This window comes from Triturus cristatus, chromosome 7 (genome assembly GCF_964204655.1).
Source record: "Triturus cristatus chromosome 7, aTriCri1.1, whole genome shotgun sequence".
Classification (NCBI taxonomy): Eukaryota; Metazoa; Chordata; class Amphibia; order Caudata; family Salamandridae; genus Triturus; species Triturus cristatus.
The window spans coordinates 721788186-721807923 of NC_140590.1; the positions used below are offsets into that span (position 1 = coordinate 721788186).

The 19738-nt window shown below is 45.5% G+C and overlaps 1 protein-coding gene and 1 long non-coding RNA gene across 3 annotated transcripts in view; one reads left to right on the top strand and one right to left on the bottom strand.

Moving 5' to 3' along the window:
- The first annotated feature begins 1925 nt into the window (after nucleotides 1-1925).
- On the top strand, nucleotides 1926-2317 carry LOC146810423 (uncharacterized). The gene is made up of 3 exons (XR_014966588.1): nucleotides 1926-1959; nucleotides 2049-2144; nucleotides 2237-2317. It is a non-coding gene; the product is annotated as an uncharacterized LOC146810423 (long non-coding RNA).
- A 1290-nt stretch (nucleotides 2318-3607) lies between these two features.
- ENDOV (endonuclease V) overlaps nucleotides 3608-19738 on the bottom strand; it is a 202229-nt gene continuing 186098 nt past the window's right edge. The window contains exons 8-9 of one of the 2 annotated variants that reach the window (XM_085617425.1): nucleotides 5018-5101; nucleotides 3608-4349 (exon numbers count right to left, since the gene is read on the bottom strand). In XM_085617425.1, the coding sequence (XP_085473551.1) occupies nucleotides 5027-5101 (75 nt within the window). In that variant the 3' untranslated portion in view covers nucleotides 3608-4349; nucleotides 5018-5026. The remainder of the gene's footprint in view (nucleotides 4350-5017; nucleotides 5102-19738) is intronic. The other variant, XM_085617424.1, reaches the window with a different exon arrangement.

Below are 19738 nucleotides of genomic sequence, written 5' to 3' on the forward strand. Positions count from 1 at the left end.
AAACTATGTCTCAATTTACTCAACAATTCAGAGTATGGCCCAACCCCTCCCTATAATACATACGATGTCGAATCCAATACATGATCTATAGCATTACCGGTCCAACCTAATGTCCACCCTATTATAAAACAGGGTCCCTGTCTTCCCATCCAACCCTCTCTCCCACACAATTCCCAATCAGTGTTTTGCAGCAACAGACCAGATGTTCCCGTACTGGCACTCCCTTACAGTTTCGTCAATTAATCTCACAGGCTCACACACTGTTAAACAAAGACCCCTTAATCGCGACCTTTACCATGCCATGCTTCTGCAGTAGTACAGTACTCCGGTGCTAGGGCCTACAGATATCAGCCATGCTGTTCCTGTGCGAGGACTCACAGATATCATGTTAGGCTGCTACAGTACACAAGCCATGCCGTTACAGTCACAGGGCCCAGAGATCACATTATGCCACTCCAGTCCAAGGGCTTAAAGATAGCATGCCATGCTGCTCCTGTGCTAGGGCCCAGAGGTATCATGCCATGCTGCTAAAGTACTAAACACAATCTATGTAATGGATAACCCAATATACCCTTGAGGGCTTGGGCAGATAGTATGTATGGGTAGGGTGTGCCTTCAAGGGGTTTATTAAAGACTTAGTTGTGTAACTTGTTTATAGGATAAATATATACCTATAACTGAGATCAATCTTATCTTTTGGTTTCCAGAAGGTTATACACCATGCAATAGTCAAATGTGTATACGGATCTCAATTTACATTAATTTCGGAATATTTATACAGTCAGAATACAGAGAAATGAAAAATAGACAAAAGGTGTGTGAGGAACAAAATTCATTTATATCAGTGAATGGTAGTAAGGGTACATAAAAATAAGACAGTTGTATATCACAAGGGAGGCATGATTATACATCCAGTTATTACTCCACTGTACAATATATCAAACACTTTTTCAAAGATATATGATCAATTATCTAGAAAGAAGTGTGACAGTCGACGTTTCGGTCTTCATACGTGAATTTGTGAGACCATCTTCAGGACAAGAAGTTTAAAAGTTGACCCCTATAAGTTAAAAAGTATATAATGAATATATAAACTATACAAAACACACACCTAAGACAAAAAATAATAACAATTTGAATAATCATTGAATAAAGGAAAGTCAATTCTGACATTTCAGAAATGTTGTATCAGTCAATTAAACATCCAATGATTGTTGAACAAGCTAAAATGATGAAACACTTTAGTCAAAGTCAAATGGTCACTTGTATTAGGGCTCCATCTTACTAAATTATACTGTACTTTAACAATAATCGTTTAAACCATCTCGTTTCATTTCATGGTTAGACAAGGCTAACTGTTTATTCTATGTCATCACTCATAATGACACATTCAAATGACATAATCACATACGTCTAAGAACTATTAAGAGTTTATCTCAATAATTTATCCTACATACTTCGACTATAGGGATCAATTAGTTTAAAATAGAATATAATCAATATATCATCGATACACTAAAAGAATTTGACAAACATACTATATTCTAGCGTTGTTGATGCAAATATCCCATTCCAACATGGCCGACACGGATTTCTGTACCGACATACCATGTGACCTACTTACAAGTCCTATCTCTATACCGCCACAATATGTATATTTAAGACCAACCGATCTCGGCAGTTCCAATGCTCGATGCCGCGATTCAACGTAGATGACTGCTGTGCTCACGCCAGGTTAGTTGTTAGTTTTCGCCTGGCCTTTGCTTTCAATGCCCCTAAAGTAGTACAACTTAACCTAATACTACCCAATTTCCTTTTGCAGTAATTTTCGTGGGATTTAAGTAAAACGCCCCGTAACGGTGACAACAATTCCCATTGCTCGATTTACGCAGCAAGCGATCACAGCGCCATTCATATTGGGCTTAACTCTGTCTGAACCAACAGTAAGACCACTACGAGGTTGGTTGATATTTCTTTCACTTACTATGTGTGAGGTTATTAACAACTGTAACCACAACACACTAAATGCTCTCATTTTCCTCTTGCAGTTTTTAAATACACGAATGACGTTTTCTGCCGGTGTAACTACACAGTACCCTTAAGACTTCGACAGTTTGCCTCTCAAAAACCGCCAAATTTAAAAGGTACCTCGATATACTTTTACCTTTTTGGCTTAGATACATTTTCAGTCGCTCTAAAGCATTTAAGACTTACGATATGATTTCTCTTTACATAGCGTTAAGCGAGAGGTTTTAATTTAAATCTCGATACAAAGAAAGGAAGATATCCACGAATTCCATAATCAATTCAAAACACTACGAGGTAAAATTACTTGCATTAGTTAAATGATGTTTCTCTTGTTTAAAATACATATTGAACCTTTTTGGATTATCACGGTGATTCAATAACAGTCTTTCACATTATTATGTGTTCAATTTCATAGCTTTAAGTGCAACCATGACTAACTTCCTCCTTATTACAAAACTTTGTCGCGATTCGATCCAAACAGGGCCTCAGGCATTCACAACAACCCACAATCTATTAAGTTTTGAGGAAAGGACGAATCAAATTCTCTCCCTAGAAATATGTCATCTGAATTTGTCATTATGAGTGAAGATACAGAATAAATAGTTAGTTTTGTCCAACCACGAAATGAAACGAGATGAATTTATGGCTTAAACGATCATTGTTAAAGTGCAGTATTATTTAGTAAGATGGAGCCCTAATACAAGTGACCATCTGACTTTGACTAAAGTGTTTCATCGTTTTAGCTTGTTTAACAATCATTAGATGCTTAATTGACTGATACAACATTTGCGAAATGTCAGAATTGATTTTCCTTTATTCGTTGATTATGTCATTTGAATGTGTCATTATGAGTGATGACATAGAATAAACAGTTAGCCTTGTCTAACCATGAAATGAAACGAGATGGTTTAAACGATTATTGTTAAAGTACAGTATAATTTAGTAAGATGGAGCCCTAATACAAGTGACCATTTGACTTTGACTAAAGTGTTTCATCATTTTAGCTTGTTCAACAATCATTGGATGTTTAATTGACTGATACAACATTTCTGAAATGTCAGAATTGACTTTCCTTTATTCAATGATTATTCAAATTGTTATTATTTTTTGTCTTAGGTGTGTGTTTTGTATAGTTTATATATTCATTATATACTTTTTAACTTATAGGGGTCAACTTTTAAACTTCTTGTCCTGAAGATGGTCTCACAAATTCACGTATGAAGACCGAAACGTCGACTGTCACACTTCTTTCTAGATAATTGATCATATATCTTTGAAAAAGTGTTTGATATATTGTACAGTGGAGTAATAACTGGATGTATAATCATGCCTCCCTTGTGATATACAACTGTCTTATTTTTATGTACCCTTACTACCATTCACTGATATAAATGAATTTTGTTCCTCACACACCTTTTGTCTATTTTTCATTTCTCTGTATTCTGACTGTATAAATATTCCGAAATTAATGTAAATTGAGATCCGTATACACATTTGACTATTGCATGGTGTATAACCTTCTGGAAACCAAAAGATAAGATTGATCTCAGTTATAGGTATATATTTATCCTATAAACAAGTTACACAACTAAGTCTTTAATAAACCCCTTGAAGGCACACCCTACCGCTAAAGTACTAAGGCCGACAGACATCACCCCATGCTCCTCTAGGATCCACAGACCTCATGCCATGCTGCTCCTGTACTAGGGCCCAGAGGTATCATGTCATGCTGCCACAGTACCACGGCCCAGAGTCCTGCCCCTAATCCTCCTGTACTGTTGTTGTGTGGGGACACAAGCAGCTATGCGGTCTACACCTCACTGGCCTTGGTACACCATCTGCCACTGCAGCACATGGCCATACTTCCTCTATGCCAACGTGTTTAGATAAGTCTTTGCAACACCTTCTGCTGTGCCCGCGCTGAGACCCTACAGCTCTGCCGAAGCCCCCCAGTCCTGTCTGCAGCACTCTGTGATGACCCAAACTCTCCCAATGAAGCGCAGTCCTGACCTCCGATGCCCGCTTCTAACCTGGCGCTGCCACCCCGCACACACCCCTGCCAGTGCACCTCGATTCTCGCATTCACCATCAGGGAGTCAATTATGTCAGTGACCTTTTCAGAGGCACGTGCCTCGCCCTGTTCGCCTGCCCCTCCATCCCAACACAATTTACAGGTAGTCTCATCCCGTCCGGAATATTCGAGGATGTCTCTCCTGACAGGCTGGGGGTCACCGAGATCCAGATGTGCAGGGCCTCGGATCCTGGGGCACTGTTTGAGATTTCCAATCCGGTGGGCACAGCAGAGGGAGCTTCTCCGGTGCCTAAAAATAAAATAAAGGAAATACATTAAGGATTTTTCTATTTCCGTCCGTGGATGTAGTCAGCGTACTGCAGGGTTAATGTTAGTGAGATTAGGAATCTTCAATGCGAATTCGCCCACACAATTCTTGGCCTCTCTAAAGAGGTCGCTGTGGAGCAAATAGGGTACCACTTCATGCTCTTTTAATCCTTGGCTTTTCTAAAGGAGTCACAGACTCTTTCCCATGCAATATGTGGCCTCTCTGAATATTAACACGGGGGCAAGAGGAAATACAGGACCCGCTTCCATCTGAGCCTCTGCAGTAAGCCCTCTGTTGGAGCCCGGAAGAGTGGAGGGTGCCGTGCCACATGATCTTTGACATGGCAGGAATCAAGCGTCAGTCTGGCCCCCTCTATCTCTTCTGCCCAACACCTTTCACTGCATCTGCAGTGTCAATCACTCTCTGCTCCTAACTCACACTGACTGCTCTGCCGGGGAGTTCTTCTGTACTGTGAACACACTCTTTGGGGCCATCAAACGTCATCAGAGACTGACTGACCTACAGAGGCTGTCAAGAGTTTATAACAGGTGAGTACCTCTGAGAAGCCGGTGGGATTCCCAACTCGGGTCAGTCATTCCTGAAGGCAAGAGGAGATGAAAAAGCACGGTGTCCTAAACACCCCCACATACCTGTCTCCTTCAGGCAGGGTGGCCTTCAGGCTTCACATGCTCTGGAAAATTCTTCCGGATGTACTCTCTAGAGCGAATGTCGGCCTAGAGGCAAAGGAAAGAACAGACGAACAAGTTACTCACCTTTAGTAACAATCTTTCTGATCAATATTCTATCTACCCACAGTTTCCACACCTCCGGAATCCCCTCCAGGTGCCAGACCGGCTTGCAATAACTCTCCTGCAAGGGGTACCATGACTCTAAGAACCACTCCAGAAAGTACATCACAGAGTCGAATAAGGAGCCACCCAAAGCACTGACACCAGTTCCTGGTCTTTTTCCCCACACCCTCTGAGGCAGAGATGAGGCCAACAGGGCTTACAGATGTTACAGTGTATTAAAACTAACATGGGGGCTTTTTTAAAATCGCATGAGCACAGGTAGGGTAAGTTAGAAATCTGCAGGTTGAGTATCCAAGAAAGAAAGATCTTTTCTGATGGATACTTCTACCTGTGGATTCGTCCTCTCTTGAATCAAAACCCAAGCAGTAACTCCAAGGTGTGGGTCTGAGGAGGTGGTCAAATCAAGAAATCATGCAACACACACCTTGCAAAATGGGAAACCCTACAGACTTAAGAGTCAAGGCAAAAATGCCTGTTAAATATATGTACAGAAGCCAAGTTGTACCCTGGCAAGACTAGGACATGGAAACCCTTGGGCAATGGCAAAGAAGCTGCCTTCGCCTTGGAGGAGTTACCCTTGATGGCCTCAGGAGGTTCCTCCTTTCCAAGAGCATAGCAGATCTTAATATGATCCAGTGGGAAATGGCCGGATTCTGAATAGCTGTACCTCTCTGGGAACGAGACTCGCCAAGGAAAAGCTGATCATCAGTGTTGACAGAGTGATGCACCAACCCACGTGAATTAGGGGGGCAACCTTTGCCAAGAAAGAAGCCTTGGTCTTATGAATCAGTTTGTCACAAAATAAAGTGGCCAAACGAGGACAAGAAAAGGCTGCAGCTGGCTAATGCATTGAGCCAAGATAATGGCGATCAAGAACAGACTCAATTGTAAGCAGCCACAAATGGCAACTGTGCACAGGCTCACAGCGAAAACCCATAAGGATCGTGAGCACCAAGTAAAGAGTCCACAGAGGCATAACAAAGTGAGAAAGGAGAAAAAATGCATCACTATAGGAGACTTACATAACAAGGGCTCATCTGGTAAAAAAATAAGACAACAAAAGATCCATTGACTGGCCTTTAACAGTGCCGACAACAAAGCCTTGACACGCTAAGTAAAGCAGAACACATCAGATATGCGTGTCCTAAGGGGGATCAACTTCCACCTCACTGCACCAAGAGATAAAATGGGACCAACACCCAGAATAAACTAATTTGGTGGAGGGGTGACAATCTGATAAAATCCAGTCCACCATCTCAGCCGAGAGATCAAATGAACGCAGACTTCCCCACCCTTAATCCCCAAACATGTAGGTAAAGACTCTAAATGTTCAGAAGCCACACCACCTGCCCCTCCCATTGCTAGAGGAAATCAACCTTAGTGGAAGAGGAGGGCACAGGGACCAGCAGAGGAGATAAGAGTACCTCACCCCCTTCGGCCAGTGTGGTGCCATTAAGATCAACTGCGTATGGGTCTGGCACAGCTTCCTAAGAACTCAAGGAGATAAGAGGGATGAAGACAGTGTTTTTTTTTAATGCAAAAAATGTTCACTGGAGGAATGCCCTAGAGATTGAAGATTGGATCACCTCCAGGTAAAAATGTCACTCATAGTTGACAATTTGACATTATCTGGGGTGGCCAGACCACACATTCAGGTAGTCTGCCATATGGTTAAGCGCAAGCCCGATATTGTGAGCCTGCGCCAAAGACCACATCCTCAGTGCCTACAGGGTGAGAGCCCACATCACCCTGTTTGTCGGCATACCACATCGCGGTAGTGTCCATCACGACCTGTATCAACTAATCAGAGATGGAAAGCAGAAATGCCTTGAAGGTCAGGCAGATTACCCAAAGTTTGAGCAGAATGATATGAGACTTCTGCTATGAAGGAGATCAATGGCCTTTGATAACATGAAATAACTGAGATGACTACCTCAACCAATGGACGACTTATCAGTCACCATCATGACCACTGCTGGTGGATGGCAAAAGGACTTCCCGCACTGCAAGTGATCCAACATCAGCCACCACCACAGATCTCGAGTTGCTTCTGGGGTAATAAGGATGTTGTCCATGATTTCTCCCCAGTGTTGAGCCCACTGGAAGCAGAGGCACCACTGGAGTTCACACATGTGCCACTACGAGAGGAACCAGCAAAATGCATGATGCGAGCATGCCCAAACGATGCAGAACTGTTAGGGCTAAAAGAAAAGCTCCCTCCTGAAGCATCGGGATGGTAGTCTGAAAGTACTACGCCCACTGGGGAGGCAAGAATGTCCTAAGAGAGAGTGAAGCTGCAGAATGAGGCAGATTTGCCTGTTCTTCACGGGGACAAGAAAATACAGAGAAGAGCATTCCTGTCTGATCTCGATTTCTGGGAACCAACTCCACAGAACCTCTGCTCAAAACAGTCATAAAATCGTGCTGCAGAACCCGAAAACTGTCATCGGAAAGGACTAAAGGAACATCAGGGATGGGAGGGGCCAAATCCTCGATGGGCGAAGCCTTGAACAACAATCTTCAGGACCCAGTGCTCCGATGTGATGGACAGCCAGCATGCCAAGTAATGAGACACCCTTCCAACCAAAGGTTATGCATGTTGTCTGAAGTGCATACTAAAGACGTTTAGCTGAGGGGGCACTGGGAGGAAGAGGAGGCGGACAGCTGCTGCAGTCCACAGCAGCGCAACGAATCACCACATCCCCTCTAGCATCAAAACTCCTCCTTGGGCTGTGAGGGTTAGTGCTTCCAAAGGGCAGCCAGCAGGGATAGCCTTTGAAATTGCAGTGCTGCTGATGGATCAGACATGCAGAGGAAGTTAGTTCAAGGATCAGGCTTTGGCGGATCCCAGTTTGAAGTGCTCCAGAGCAGAGTCTCCCTTGTCACCAATAAAGCGTGCGCCATCGAATGGCATGTCCATAGGTTTCACTAGGACATCACATGAGAACCCAGTAAAGTGGGGCGGCAATGGAGGAGCCGATGATCCGTGCAACTGATTCAACCGTGTACAAGTCAGATGGTACGATTTGTTTCATTGTATCTTGCCCATCAGGCACAGACCCTGCAAAACGGTCAGGAAGATGTTATAGAAGATTCGGTGTGACCAACTGTGCCATTTCCCACAAGGCAAGGTTGTAACTGGTTAGGAGGCAAGTTGCATTCGAGAATCGAAGAGCAAGATTCCCTGAAGAGAAAGCTTCTTTTCCAATGGTCTCAATATTCTTCAACTCCGTCAGGGCAAAGATTCAGGATTCTGCTTGGAGGAATAGCATGCCTGAACCACAAGGCACTCTAGGAGGGGGTCAGTCATCAGAAATTTTGGGTCCCCAGGTGCCGGGCAGAGGTGACAGATGAACTGACTATTCATCTTTGGGGCCAAAGCTGCCTTGTCTCATGCTGCTAAATGGGATCCATTAGTGCCCCATTAAAGGGGAGCAATGGTTTAACCATTGAAGAGACAGGCTGAACATTTTCTGTACGCAGGTTTGCTTTATTCGCTTCCACAAACAATTATCAGACCAAGAACCTCTGCAGCCTTGTGATGACCTCTGTCAGGGAGACAGTTTCTTCGATGGGAGGTTCCAGAAGGGCACGACAAGTCCTCCTACAGAGAGGTGTCCAGGCAACTGGCATTCGGCAGAGGTAAGCAGTCACTAGCATCTGTCCCAGTGGGGTCGAGACAACGGGAGATGTACCTCATCGAAGATGTAATCTCTGCTGTGATAACCAATGTTCTGCATCCGAATACGGTCTGAATCCCAAGCCTGCCGAAATACTTGCTAGCAGGCAAAAGCCTGTAAAGAGCAGCCTCCAATCACTACTGCACCCTGTGTCTGGACCTGACCAGGATGGCCTTAATCTTTGGAAAACTCATCAAAAACTGTGCAATAGATCTGAAGATGGCACTGACAGCACCGGGGATGGCACCGGTGAGATCCCCAGTGCGATAGTGGGACAACCAGCAAGGCTTGCGGAGGAGGGATCGGGTTTGCTGCCAGTGGAATAGCACCACGTGGAGTCCCACCAGAGTCGACCTGTGACAGAGTTGGAGCTGCAGACTGGTGCCTGGTTGAGGGTTCTGAAGGCACTTTTAAGAGAGAGAGAGCCAGAATAGAGTTATTTCCAGAGAAAACCAGCATTGCCTGGGTGAAGGCAGAGATCTGCTGGGGATCAGCAACAGGGGCTGGAAAACACAGAGGTGGATCAGAATTATCTGTGTCTGGAGCCAGTGCCGAATGCAGCACCATTATCTCAATCATGTCTGGCTCCTAAGTCAAGATCAAGGATAAAGTCAGGGAATGAAGTCCCGGATAGTGAGATCTACCCCTAGAGCATGAAGGTAAGCCAGAGTGGGACCTTGCGCAAGTGTTCATACCAGGCCCACACCAGGAAAAGTTTAGCCTTCTGCATGTGGGCTTTGTGTGCATTCACCACACTTCTCACTTAACTTCATGCTTGGGCATCATAAGCAGACTCAGTGCCGGCCCAACCGCGACATCTGCCTACTACAAGAGTGACAATTTAAAACCTGATAACTTTGGAGGAGATATTTTCCCTATCACCCTGCAAAACTACATTTGTTAAAATATAGTCCAAAGAGAGCAACTCCAGATCAGAGTCGAAGGGCACATAGGAATAAGTTACTTTCCTTTGATAACTATCTTTTTGGTGGATACTCTATCTAACCGCAGATGCGTCACCTTCTGAAAATTCCCTAGTTGTCAGACTGGTTCCGGAAGCTTTAAAGTAGTACTCCTGCATGCTGGCAGGTGGCATCATGGGGCTGCGCATCAATGCTATTCCACTCCAGAAGAGGCGAGTGGAGTCACATATAAGTGCCACCTATGTCCGCTGACGTCAGTTGCTTTCTTAAGCTATTCACCCACTAAGACACGCTCTGTGCAGATTGGCATGACCAGTGTGGAGATCTCTGAATTTTAGATATAAAAAGAGCTCATAATTGAGAGAGTCTGGGAGGAATCTGCAGTTGGAGTACCCACAAAAAAATGGTTATTGAAGTTAAGTAACTTGTTATTCCAATGGATATTTCTAACTGCAGATTCCTCACCTTGTGCATACCTACCACAGCAGAACCTCCCCAGGTGGTGTGTCTGTGACATAGCTCAGACCAAAAAGCCTTGCACGCTCGAGCAGGCAAAATGTCCCGACTTGACTGTGGAAGGACTAGTGCTTCATGAACATGTGTGCTGATGCACACATATCCACATGACAAATGTCCAGGACAAGCACTCCCCATAAATGCAGTAGTACGAGATAACAATGAAAACCTTTGCATAATACCGTATTTCTTATTATATAAGAATATTACATATGAGTGCCGGGGTACGTGTATTGTTCATAGTATCACAGGGCCACGTTTACGAGACCCAGGTGTATATGCACCCAAGGTAGTAGGGTAGTAGGTAGTAGGGTGCATTTGTAACCCTTAGTGGCACCATTTCTATAAATGTTTCTGTTACAAAAATAAGAAAGCTTGTCACATTACCTTGTCTGATGATGTACTGATTACTGAAGTGCGACACAATCAAACACTACTACCGCTTTTACAATTGTAATAAATTCAGTGGTAGCAGTTTTGGCCCACCTGGATGAGCCTGTAAGTCTTCTGGGGGCGGATTCTTAGCCAGTGCGTAGCAGATCTTTACGCAGAGAACACTGCATTGAAGGATGGTTCATTTTTGCACTGTCTTTCGGTTCTCTGCTTCAGAAACCCTACAAAGAGATGATTATCCACCCAATGTTCTTTGGTGCAATCAATTTAAACGCTTAGTGTTCTTTTAGGGTCCAACCAATTGAGTTTCTCTTCCTCCTTAGAGGGAGGAGGTGATGTAAAGGGTGATAGCATTCTTCACATGAAATGGAGTGACCACGTTTGGTAAAAAGGCATTTTGGGTTTCTCAACACCAATACATCTGGGAAGAATGTTGTATAAGGTGAGTTAAAAGAAAGAGCCTGCAGCTCTCTCATACATAAAGATGATGTCATGGCCATGACAAAGACGGTCTTCAACATCAGAGGTCTCAACACACAACTATGCAGTGGCTCAAAAGGAGTGAACAGCAGAAAAGTGAGGACTAAGTTCAAATCCCACTGTGGCATCACAAAAGGGTTTGGAAGAAATGTTGCAAAACTTTCAAATTCTCAACACAACAGGCAATTTAAATTAAGAGGGCTCATCCGGCAACTGCATAATGGCCAAATGAGCCGTTAAGTAGCCTTTAACAGTGGCCAAAGCAAGGCTTGCCCAGGCCAGGGATAGAACAAACAACAAAACTTCACATAACTTCACTTGCAATCGGTCAATTTGTTGGGTGCGACATCAATCCACAAATTTGTCACAACGACTGGTGTACCCTGATTTTGTGAAGAAAGCCTCACTGCCAAAATTACATCAACGACGTCCGGGGAAGGTTGAAGGAGGTCAACCGCTGCCTCTCAATCTCGAATTATGGAGATGCAAATTGTGCAGGCTGCAGTGACAGAAGATCCTCCTGAAGTGGCAGGATGATTGGAGGACAGATTCTCATGCCCTGGAGTTCCGGATACCAAACTCTCCTCACTCAATCCAGTGACTTGGGTATGGTTGTGTCGGGACAGCATACAGGAGTTCTGAGCTCCACTCTAGAAGGAAGGCGTCTCAGAGACAACTGCATTGGAAACTCCAACACACAAAAGTGCCGACATTGGTAATTCTCTGCAGTGCTCAAAAGATTGAGCCAGGGTCTCTATCCATTGCTGGAGGACACCCTGTGCTACCTCCGGGTGCAACTGCCATGAGTGATACTTTGCATTTAGAAATTCTGACTGGTGGTTTACTACTGGAGGACTTCCTTAGCCATCAAGTCACTTCCAAAGGCACAGAGCCTCTCGACACAGGGCCCAAGACCCCTCCCCACACTGCTTACTGCAGTATTACATGGCTGTGAAGTTGTTTGTGAGCACCTGCACCAGCCTTCTACTGATGGTGAGCAGGAGGGTCTTCAGTGCTAAGTTAATCGCTCCGGATTCCAACAAATTGATGAGAATTCGAGTCTCTGCCAGAGACCAGAGGCCTCTGATCTCCATCTCTCCCAGGTGGCCTTCTCAACCCAGCAGTGATGCATCAGTGACCAAAGTCAGTGAGGAGTTGGCCTAACAGCTTAGGCAGTTGACCTCGAATCTGGGGACCTGGGTACGAGTCTCGGCAATGACGCTGAACATCCTGCGATTCTGGGCAAATCACTTAATCTCCCCGTGCCTAACAAAAATGAATGTGTCCTCATGTAATGCAACTGGTGCTATGTAAAGAGCTCCGATACCCGATTCGGTTTAAGTTTGCGATATATAAAACGCTGTAAAAAAAAAACATGTCAGATCTGGGTGGGGTAAGGAGAGGGTTTTGCCACCGACCCTATTACGGTCCAATAGCCACCACTGCAGGTCTTTTGCAGTTTCATTCAAAATTGGGATACAATCTGACAGATTCCCAAGATGATGTACCCACTGAGATTTGAGGTCCCACAGCAGAGCCGGCTTGTGCCACTTGGTATGTTTGACCAGCAGGAGGCAGGACACCAACAACCCCAGGAGCCTCAAGAAATCTGTACTAGAATCTAAGACCGAGGCTCAACCATCAGGATCGTAGTCTGTATGTACCAGACTATTCGCTCCAGGGAAAAGGTACAAAACCGTAGAGTACCAAGAATTGCTCCGATAAACGGGAGCATCTGTGAAGTCAGGTGTGACTTCAGCACATTGATAGTGAATCTCAACAATGTTAGGAGGTTCGCCATCGACTGGATGTGGCAGAAGACTACCTGGGGTGAGCTCACTATCATGACCCAGTCATCAAGGTAGATTAAGACTGGTTCCCTCAATCTCCCAAGATGTGCTGTGACCATAGCCATCACTTAGGTGAAAACTTGAGGGACTGGTGATGCCAAAAAGGAGCACTGCGAACTGGAAATGCTTCTGGCCCACTGTGAACCACAGGTCGCTTCTGTGGACCTGCAGGACAGGAACATAGAAATAGGCATCCTAATGGTCAAACGTCACCATCCAGGATATAGGCAGGCAGGATGGGGGCTAACGTGAGTAGCCAGAATTTATCCTTTTGTAGGAAGACATTGAGAAGGCAAAGACCTAAAACAGGACAAAGGACTCCATCCTTATATGGCACAAGGAAATAGCAGGAGTAACATCCAGTCCCTACTTCCACAGCCGGAACAAGCTCTATGGCCTCTTTGACTAAAAGGGTGGCACTTTCTGCTGCAAGACGGACAGTTGGTCCTTCGTCAGCAGCCCTGATGTTGGTGGAATCTGTGGCAGGACACAAAGAAAGGGATGCATAACCCTGATGGACAATTTGGAAGACTTACTCGTCTCAAGGGAGCAGAATGATTCAAGGAATGTGCTGTGGTCCTGCTCTACTCAAACCGTTTGAAGGGCCAACACTTAGGGGAGAGGAGTTTGCCTAACGGCTAGAGCGCTCGACCTCGGACCTGGGGAACTGGGTTCGAGTCTCGGTAATGCCGCTGAACATCCTATGATTCTGGGCAAATCACTTAATCTCCCCGTGCCTAACAAAAAATGAATGTGTGTCCTCATGTAACGTCACTGGTGCTATGCAAAGTGCTCTGATACCCGATTCTGGTCAAGTTCGCACTATATAAAACTCTGCAAAAAAAACCCAAAAATCTCTGCTTTTTCACCAAAGATATAAGATCGTTCAAATGGCATGTCCAACAAGGAGACACCGGAGAAGCCCATAGACCTCATCCAAGCATTGCACAGAAGACCCACATTAGTGCCCACTGCTGAACCTAAACAGTTGGTAATATCCAAGCCAGAACATATTTAAAATGTTGCTGGATCGTGTCTATTCAGAGTAGTTTGTGTAAGGGATGCCTGGAGATTGTGTGGAACAGCTGGTAAGCTTGTGAGACTGTATCCCACATGGCATGGGAGTAACAGGCCTTCACTGACCTTAGGGAGAGGTTTGTAGAGGAGAAAATCCAATCTTCCAAATGTCTCTACTCTTTTAGATTTATGATCATGTGGAGTGGTAGGAAACGCGATGGGATTGACTTTGCTGGTGGTTGCCTGTGCCACCAAACTGTCTGGCATCAGATGATGAGTATAGACTGTGCCATTTCCCACAATGCACTGTTGTAATGGCAACCTCTGTCATATGGTTCGGGACGATGGCGGTGCGCAACCTGCCTATTAAGAGGAGTACTGAAAAATGGTTTCGACAAAGTGCCCAAAAGAGTATCCATGAGGGCCTCATTAAATGGTAGCAGAGACACCACATGGGCCTGACTTCAGGTAACACATTAGTTTTCACTTCCAAATTGGTAAGCTGTAGGTCTAGAGAACTTCAGCCACCCTATGCCAAGGATGTGCTTTCCTCCATAGAAGGACTTGAGGTAGATACAAGGCCAGTATCTGGAGAAATATTAAGATCAATGGCATCTTCGATTTCTTCACTCCTCATCATACTGTGGTACATAATCATCCCATTCATTATAATTGTCACTGTTCGAGTCAGTGCCAAAAAGACTGTGTCAAGTTCAGGCCCTAACACATATTAAGGGCAAAGTGTCAGATTCTGATGAATTGCATATTGGCTGTGTGCCGGTCAGAGCCAGGATTGATCTCAGTCGAGGTGGATTCAGCTCGGAGTCAGGTAGCACAATGGGCTGCAGATCCTCCGCCAGCTTTGATTGCACTGGCCTCAATATAAAGGGAACTGGTGCAGGGGATGCAGCCAGAACTAGAGTCAGCACCGGAGTTGGTGCTGAGCCTGATATGGGTTCAAGGAGTCACATAGAAAGACGAGGGCAGACCTGCCGGCGGACGTGACAGCAGGCCCCTGCGATTCTTGTGGGCCTACAGGGAGCTGGTAAAGTGCTGAAAATGTGCAGCATGGCCTCTCTGAAGGCCTCTACTTGCAGTGACGTCGCTGACAGACTAGGACACTCAGGATGCGCCAACCCCAGACTCTCATTCGGCTCCAATGGAGATCAGAAGCGAGACCAGGAGGCAAGTTGATGCTGTCACACGGTCTCTGGTGTTCGAGAGCAGAAGGAAGGTGCAGATTCCTGCTGTGACTTCTTAGGCTTTTTCTTGGATTTACCCAAAGATTTCAACAAGGATCTCCCATTGAACCACTTCGAGAGCAGGTACAGGAACTTGCTTTCGACCTCTACCGGTCGTGTTGTGGAGTCTTCTTTTATTTGGTGGCCTAGTTTGGCTTTGTCGAACCGAACAGCTTCAATTAGGAGCAGTTCACGCAGGCCCTGACGTTTTGTCTGGCTTTAGCCACTATAGTCATACTCAATGAGAGTCCATCAAAGACATTTGTTTGCGACAGTTCCTACACAGTTTGAGCCCTGTTGTCTGATGGAGTGAGATTTATCCTAGCACACTGGTAAATCTTGATGACATTTGTGGTCTTGAAGATCAAGGAGAAGCTCCAGATCCTCGACTGAAGGCACTGAAAGAATCAAACTGATGTCAGTACGCCTGGGTGGCGCTTACATACGTCTCTGCTCATCACTTCTGGACCAGATTGATGTCGGCACGCAGCTAAACAATGCCACTTACCGTAGTGCAGGAGTACTGCTTTAAAGTTTTTTAATCCAGTATGACACCTGGGGAATATTCAAGAGGGAAAGAATCTGCGGTTAGAAGTGTCCATCAGAGAAAAATACTTTCATCAATGCGCTGGGGCTGCACCTTATATAAGTCTGCATCATCAGGTCGAGAGTCACTTTGTATTGAGATAGAGCTGGAGTCACTGGAGAGCAATTCTGAATGCATGCAGGCCGGTGCCTGGGGGGATTCAACACACAAGGAATCTACAAACCAAATAATCCGTCAAAAAATCCAGAAGCAGCACATGCTAGAGACAGAGGGAGAAACATATGGCATGTGTTTAAAGGGAAGCACTGATACTGCATGCCAGAATGGGAGGAAACCCCATTGCACACTGTGCTGCAGCAGGAGGGAAAATAATTGGCACTGTGTGCCACAGTCAGAGAGAGAAGCACGTGGCACTGTTCGTGGGAGGCAGAAGTAGACGCACCAGGCACAGAGCGCTGCAATCTAAGGGAGAAGCATCCAGCACACTATGCTGCAATCAGAGGGACGTGGCACAGTGTGCCGAAATCAAGAGAAGAAGCACCACGCACAAAGTGCCACAATCAGAAGGAGAATCACTGGTCAGAGAAGCACTGAACACAGAGGGCTGCCATCCGAGGCAGAGGTTTTTAAGGGCAAAGTGGGCAGGACTCCTTCTTTTAAGAGGACTCCTAGTAAACCTATCAGGAAAGTCAAAACATTCTCTCTCTGTCCCTCATCTCGTTTTTCGATTCATCCCTCTCCATCTCTCTGAATACTGTCTCTCTCACTCTCTACGTACCCACTCTCTAACTGTCTCTACACCTATTTCGTGATCTATTTCTTGCTCTTTATAGCTCTCTCCTGTCATACCTTGCTCTTGCTAACTCTACCTCTCTCTACATTCTTTTTTAGCAATGTTTTTATACTGCATTTTTTGTAACGTATAGTTGTGAGCTGCTGTTATCCCTACTTTTCAGAGTAGTACATGTCCAATGTGAGACAATCATTTCCCAGCTGTAACAGTCATTCAGCTAATACAGTAGTAAGTGCATCTAAAACAAATTAAGCAAAGTTTCCAAGCGAGTTACAACGGGGTGACCCGTTTTGCTCTGCAACCTTCATGTACGCCATGGGTTGGCTAATGTATGTGTGTGTGGGGGTGCAAGAGGCTATGGACCCGAACACATCTGTGGGCACCAGCCGCGAGTAGTCCTCTCGCAATCAGGGTAGCCCAGGCACCCGCCCAATGGCTTGTCTCTACTCTCTCTCTAGACTTCCCTGTCTAACACCCTCGAACACACTCTTACACCCCTCCACCTCTCTTTCTGTATCACCTTCATCCACTCCATTTTTCCTTTCAACGTATTTTTCTTGTTATAACTCATGTCGGTCTACTTCACGAATCAAAATATCCATATGCTTCTCTCTAGCACACTTCTCGATCTACCCCTCTCTAGCTACCGCTGTCCCCTCTCTCCACCATTCTCCAGGACCGGATTCGCCCTTGCTTGTTATCGGCATTAGCTGGGTAAAGCTTGGTTTCAGTGACAGTGTGCATGGGATCTACAACTGGGCATACCTGTCCCACCTGGGGCCACATACTAAAGTACACAAAAAGAGATGGATGGAATTACTTAATTAATCTCAGCCATTGGTACTTACTCGGCCGCACCCCAATCCATCGTTATTTTGCACACCATACCGCCTCAGTTTGGATCCAGTTATATAAACCAGTGCTGGGTTGCTAGTGTTCCGGTTCAGGGAGGACCTGAAGTGGCAGTTCGGGCTGGACTGTTCTCATGAGGAACAGAGTCAAAACTGATTTGCATATGGCTGAATCCAAACTGAGGTTGTATGGTGGGCGAAAAATCATGAATTGGGATGTGGCGTGAACAATTGCCAGTGGCTGAGATTAATGCAAGCACTCCATCCATCACCTTGCTCTTTTTGCATTTGACATCCTAAGTGCCCCAAATATGCCCAGAACTGGGTCACAGGCTCACTGTGCCATTGGAACCAAACTATACCTGGCTTAAAAGCCCATAACAAGGGCAAAACCGGTCCTCTGTTGCTTGTGTTCTGGTTCACGAAGGACCTGCCCTGGCAGTTCCGGGCTGGATGGTTGCCACGAGGAACAGGGTCAAGACTGATTTGCATATGACTGGGCTCAAACTGGGGTGGCATAGTTGGCAAAAATGATGGATTAGGACGCAGCCCAAGCTATTGCCAGTGGCTTCCAAAATCCGAGGGGGAAGCACAAGATGCAGAATGCTGCAACCAAAGGTAAAAGCACCTGGCATAGAGAGCAGCAATCAGACGGTAAGCGCGTTATGCAGAATGCAGCAATCAGAGGTGGAAGCACCTGGAGCAATCCAAGAGGGAAGCACTTAATGTAGAATATTGCAGTCAGAGGTGGAAACACTTGGGATTATGTGCTGGATTTAAACTTTGAAGCACATAATACATTATGCTGCAGCTGAGAAAGAAGCACTTGGCAAAGAGTAACGCGTTCAGATTTAGAAAAGGTTTTGGCACGGAGTACCGCAACACAAGGAAAAAGCACTTGCCACAGTGTGATGCAATCAGAGGTAGAATCACATGGCACAGAGTGCTGCACCTGAACCAGAAGCAACTAGCACAGTGCGCCTCATTCAAAGGTAGAAGCACTTGGCACAGTGTGATGCAATCAGAGGTAAAAGCACTTGGCACAGAGTGATGCAATCAGAGGTAAAAGCACTTGCCACAGTGTGATGCAATCAGAGGTAGAATCACATGGCACAGAGTGCTGCACCTGAACCAGAAGCAACTAGCACAGTGCGCCACATTCAAAGGTAGAAGCACTTGGCACAGTGTGATGCAATCAGAGGTAAAAGCACCTGGCACATTGTGCCACATTCAGAGGTAGACGCGCTTTGCACAGTGTGATAAAAAGAGAGGTAAAAGTGGCACAGTACGATATAATGAGATGAAGAAGCACCTAGCAAAGTGTGCCAAAATCAGACGTAGATACACTTGGCACAGTGTGATACAAAGAGAGGTAAAAGCACTTGGCACAGTACGATATAATGAGATGAAGAAGCACCTAGCAAAGTGTGCCACAATCCGAGGTAGACGCGCTTGGCACAGTGTGATACAAAGAGGTAAAAGCACGTGGCACAGTACGATACAATGAGATGAAGAAGCACCTAGCAAAGTGTGCCACAATCAGAGGTAGACGCACTTTGCACAGTGTGATGCAAATCGGATCAAGAAACACCTAGCACAGCGTGCCACATTCAGAGGTAGAAGAAGTTGGCATAGTGTGATGGAATCAGAGGTAAAAGCATTTGGCACAGACTGCTGCAATCAGAGGTGAAAAATCTGTACAGTGTAAGTCAACCAGTTGAATAAGCACCTGGCACAGTGTACCACCAGATGAAGAAGCACCTGGCACAGTGTACTGTGATAGGATGGAGAACTACATGCCACAGTATGCTGCAGCATGTGGGAAACGCACTGGCACAGCGGGCTGCAACCTGAAGGTGAAGCACTGGCACAGTGTAATTCAGTCATATGAAGAATCGCCTAGCACAGTTTGATGCAATCAGATGAAGAAGCAACTAGCACAGTGTGCCACAATCAGAGGTAGAAGCACCTGGTAGAGTCCAAGGCAATCAGATGAAGTAGCACTTAGCATAGTGTGCCACAACCAGAGGTAGACACACTTGGCACAGTATGATATAATGAGATAAAGAAGCACCTAGCGAAGTGTGCCACAATCTGAGGTGGAAGCACTTGGCACAGTCTGATGCAATCAGATGAAGATGCACCTAGCACAGTGTGCCACATTCAGAGGTAGAAACACTTTGCACAGAGTGGTGCAGTCAGAAGGAAAAAAACTTGTCATGGTGTAATTCCACCAGATGCAGAAGCACGTGCCACAGTGTAACATAA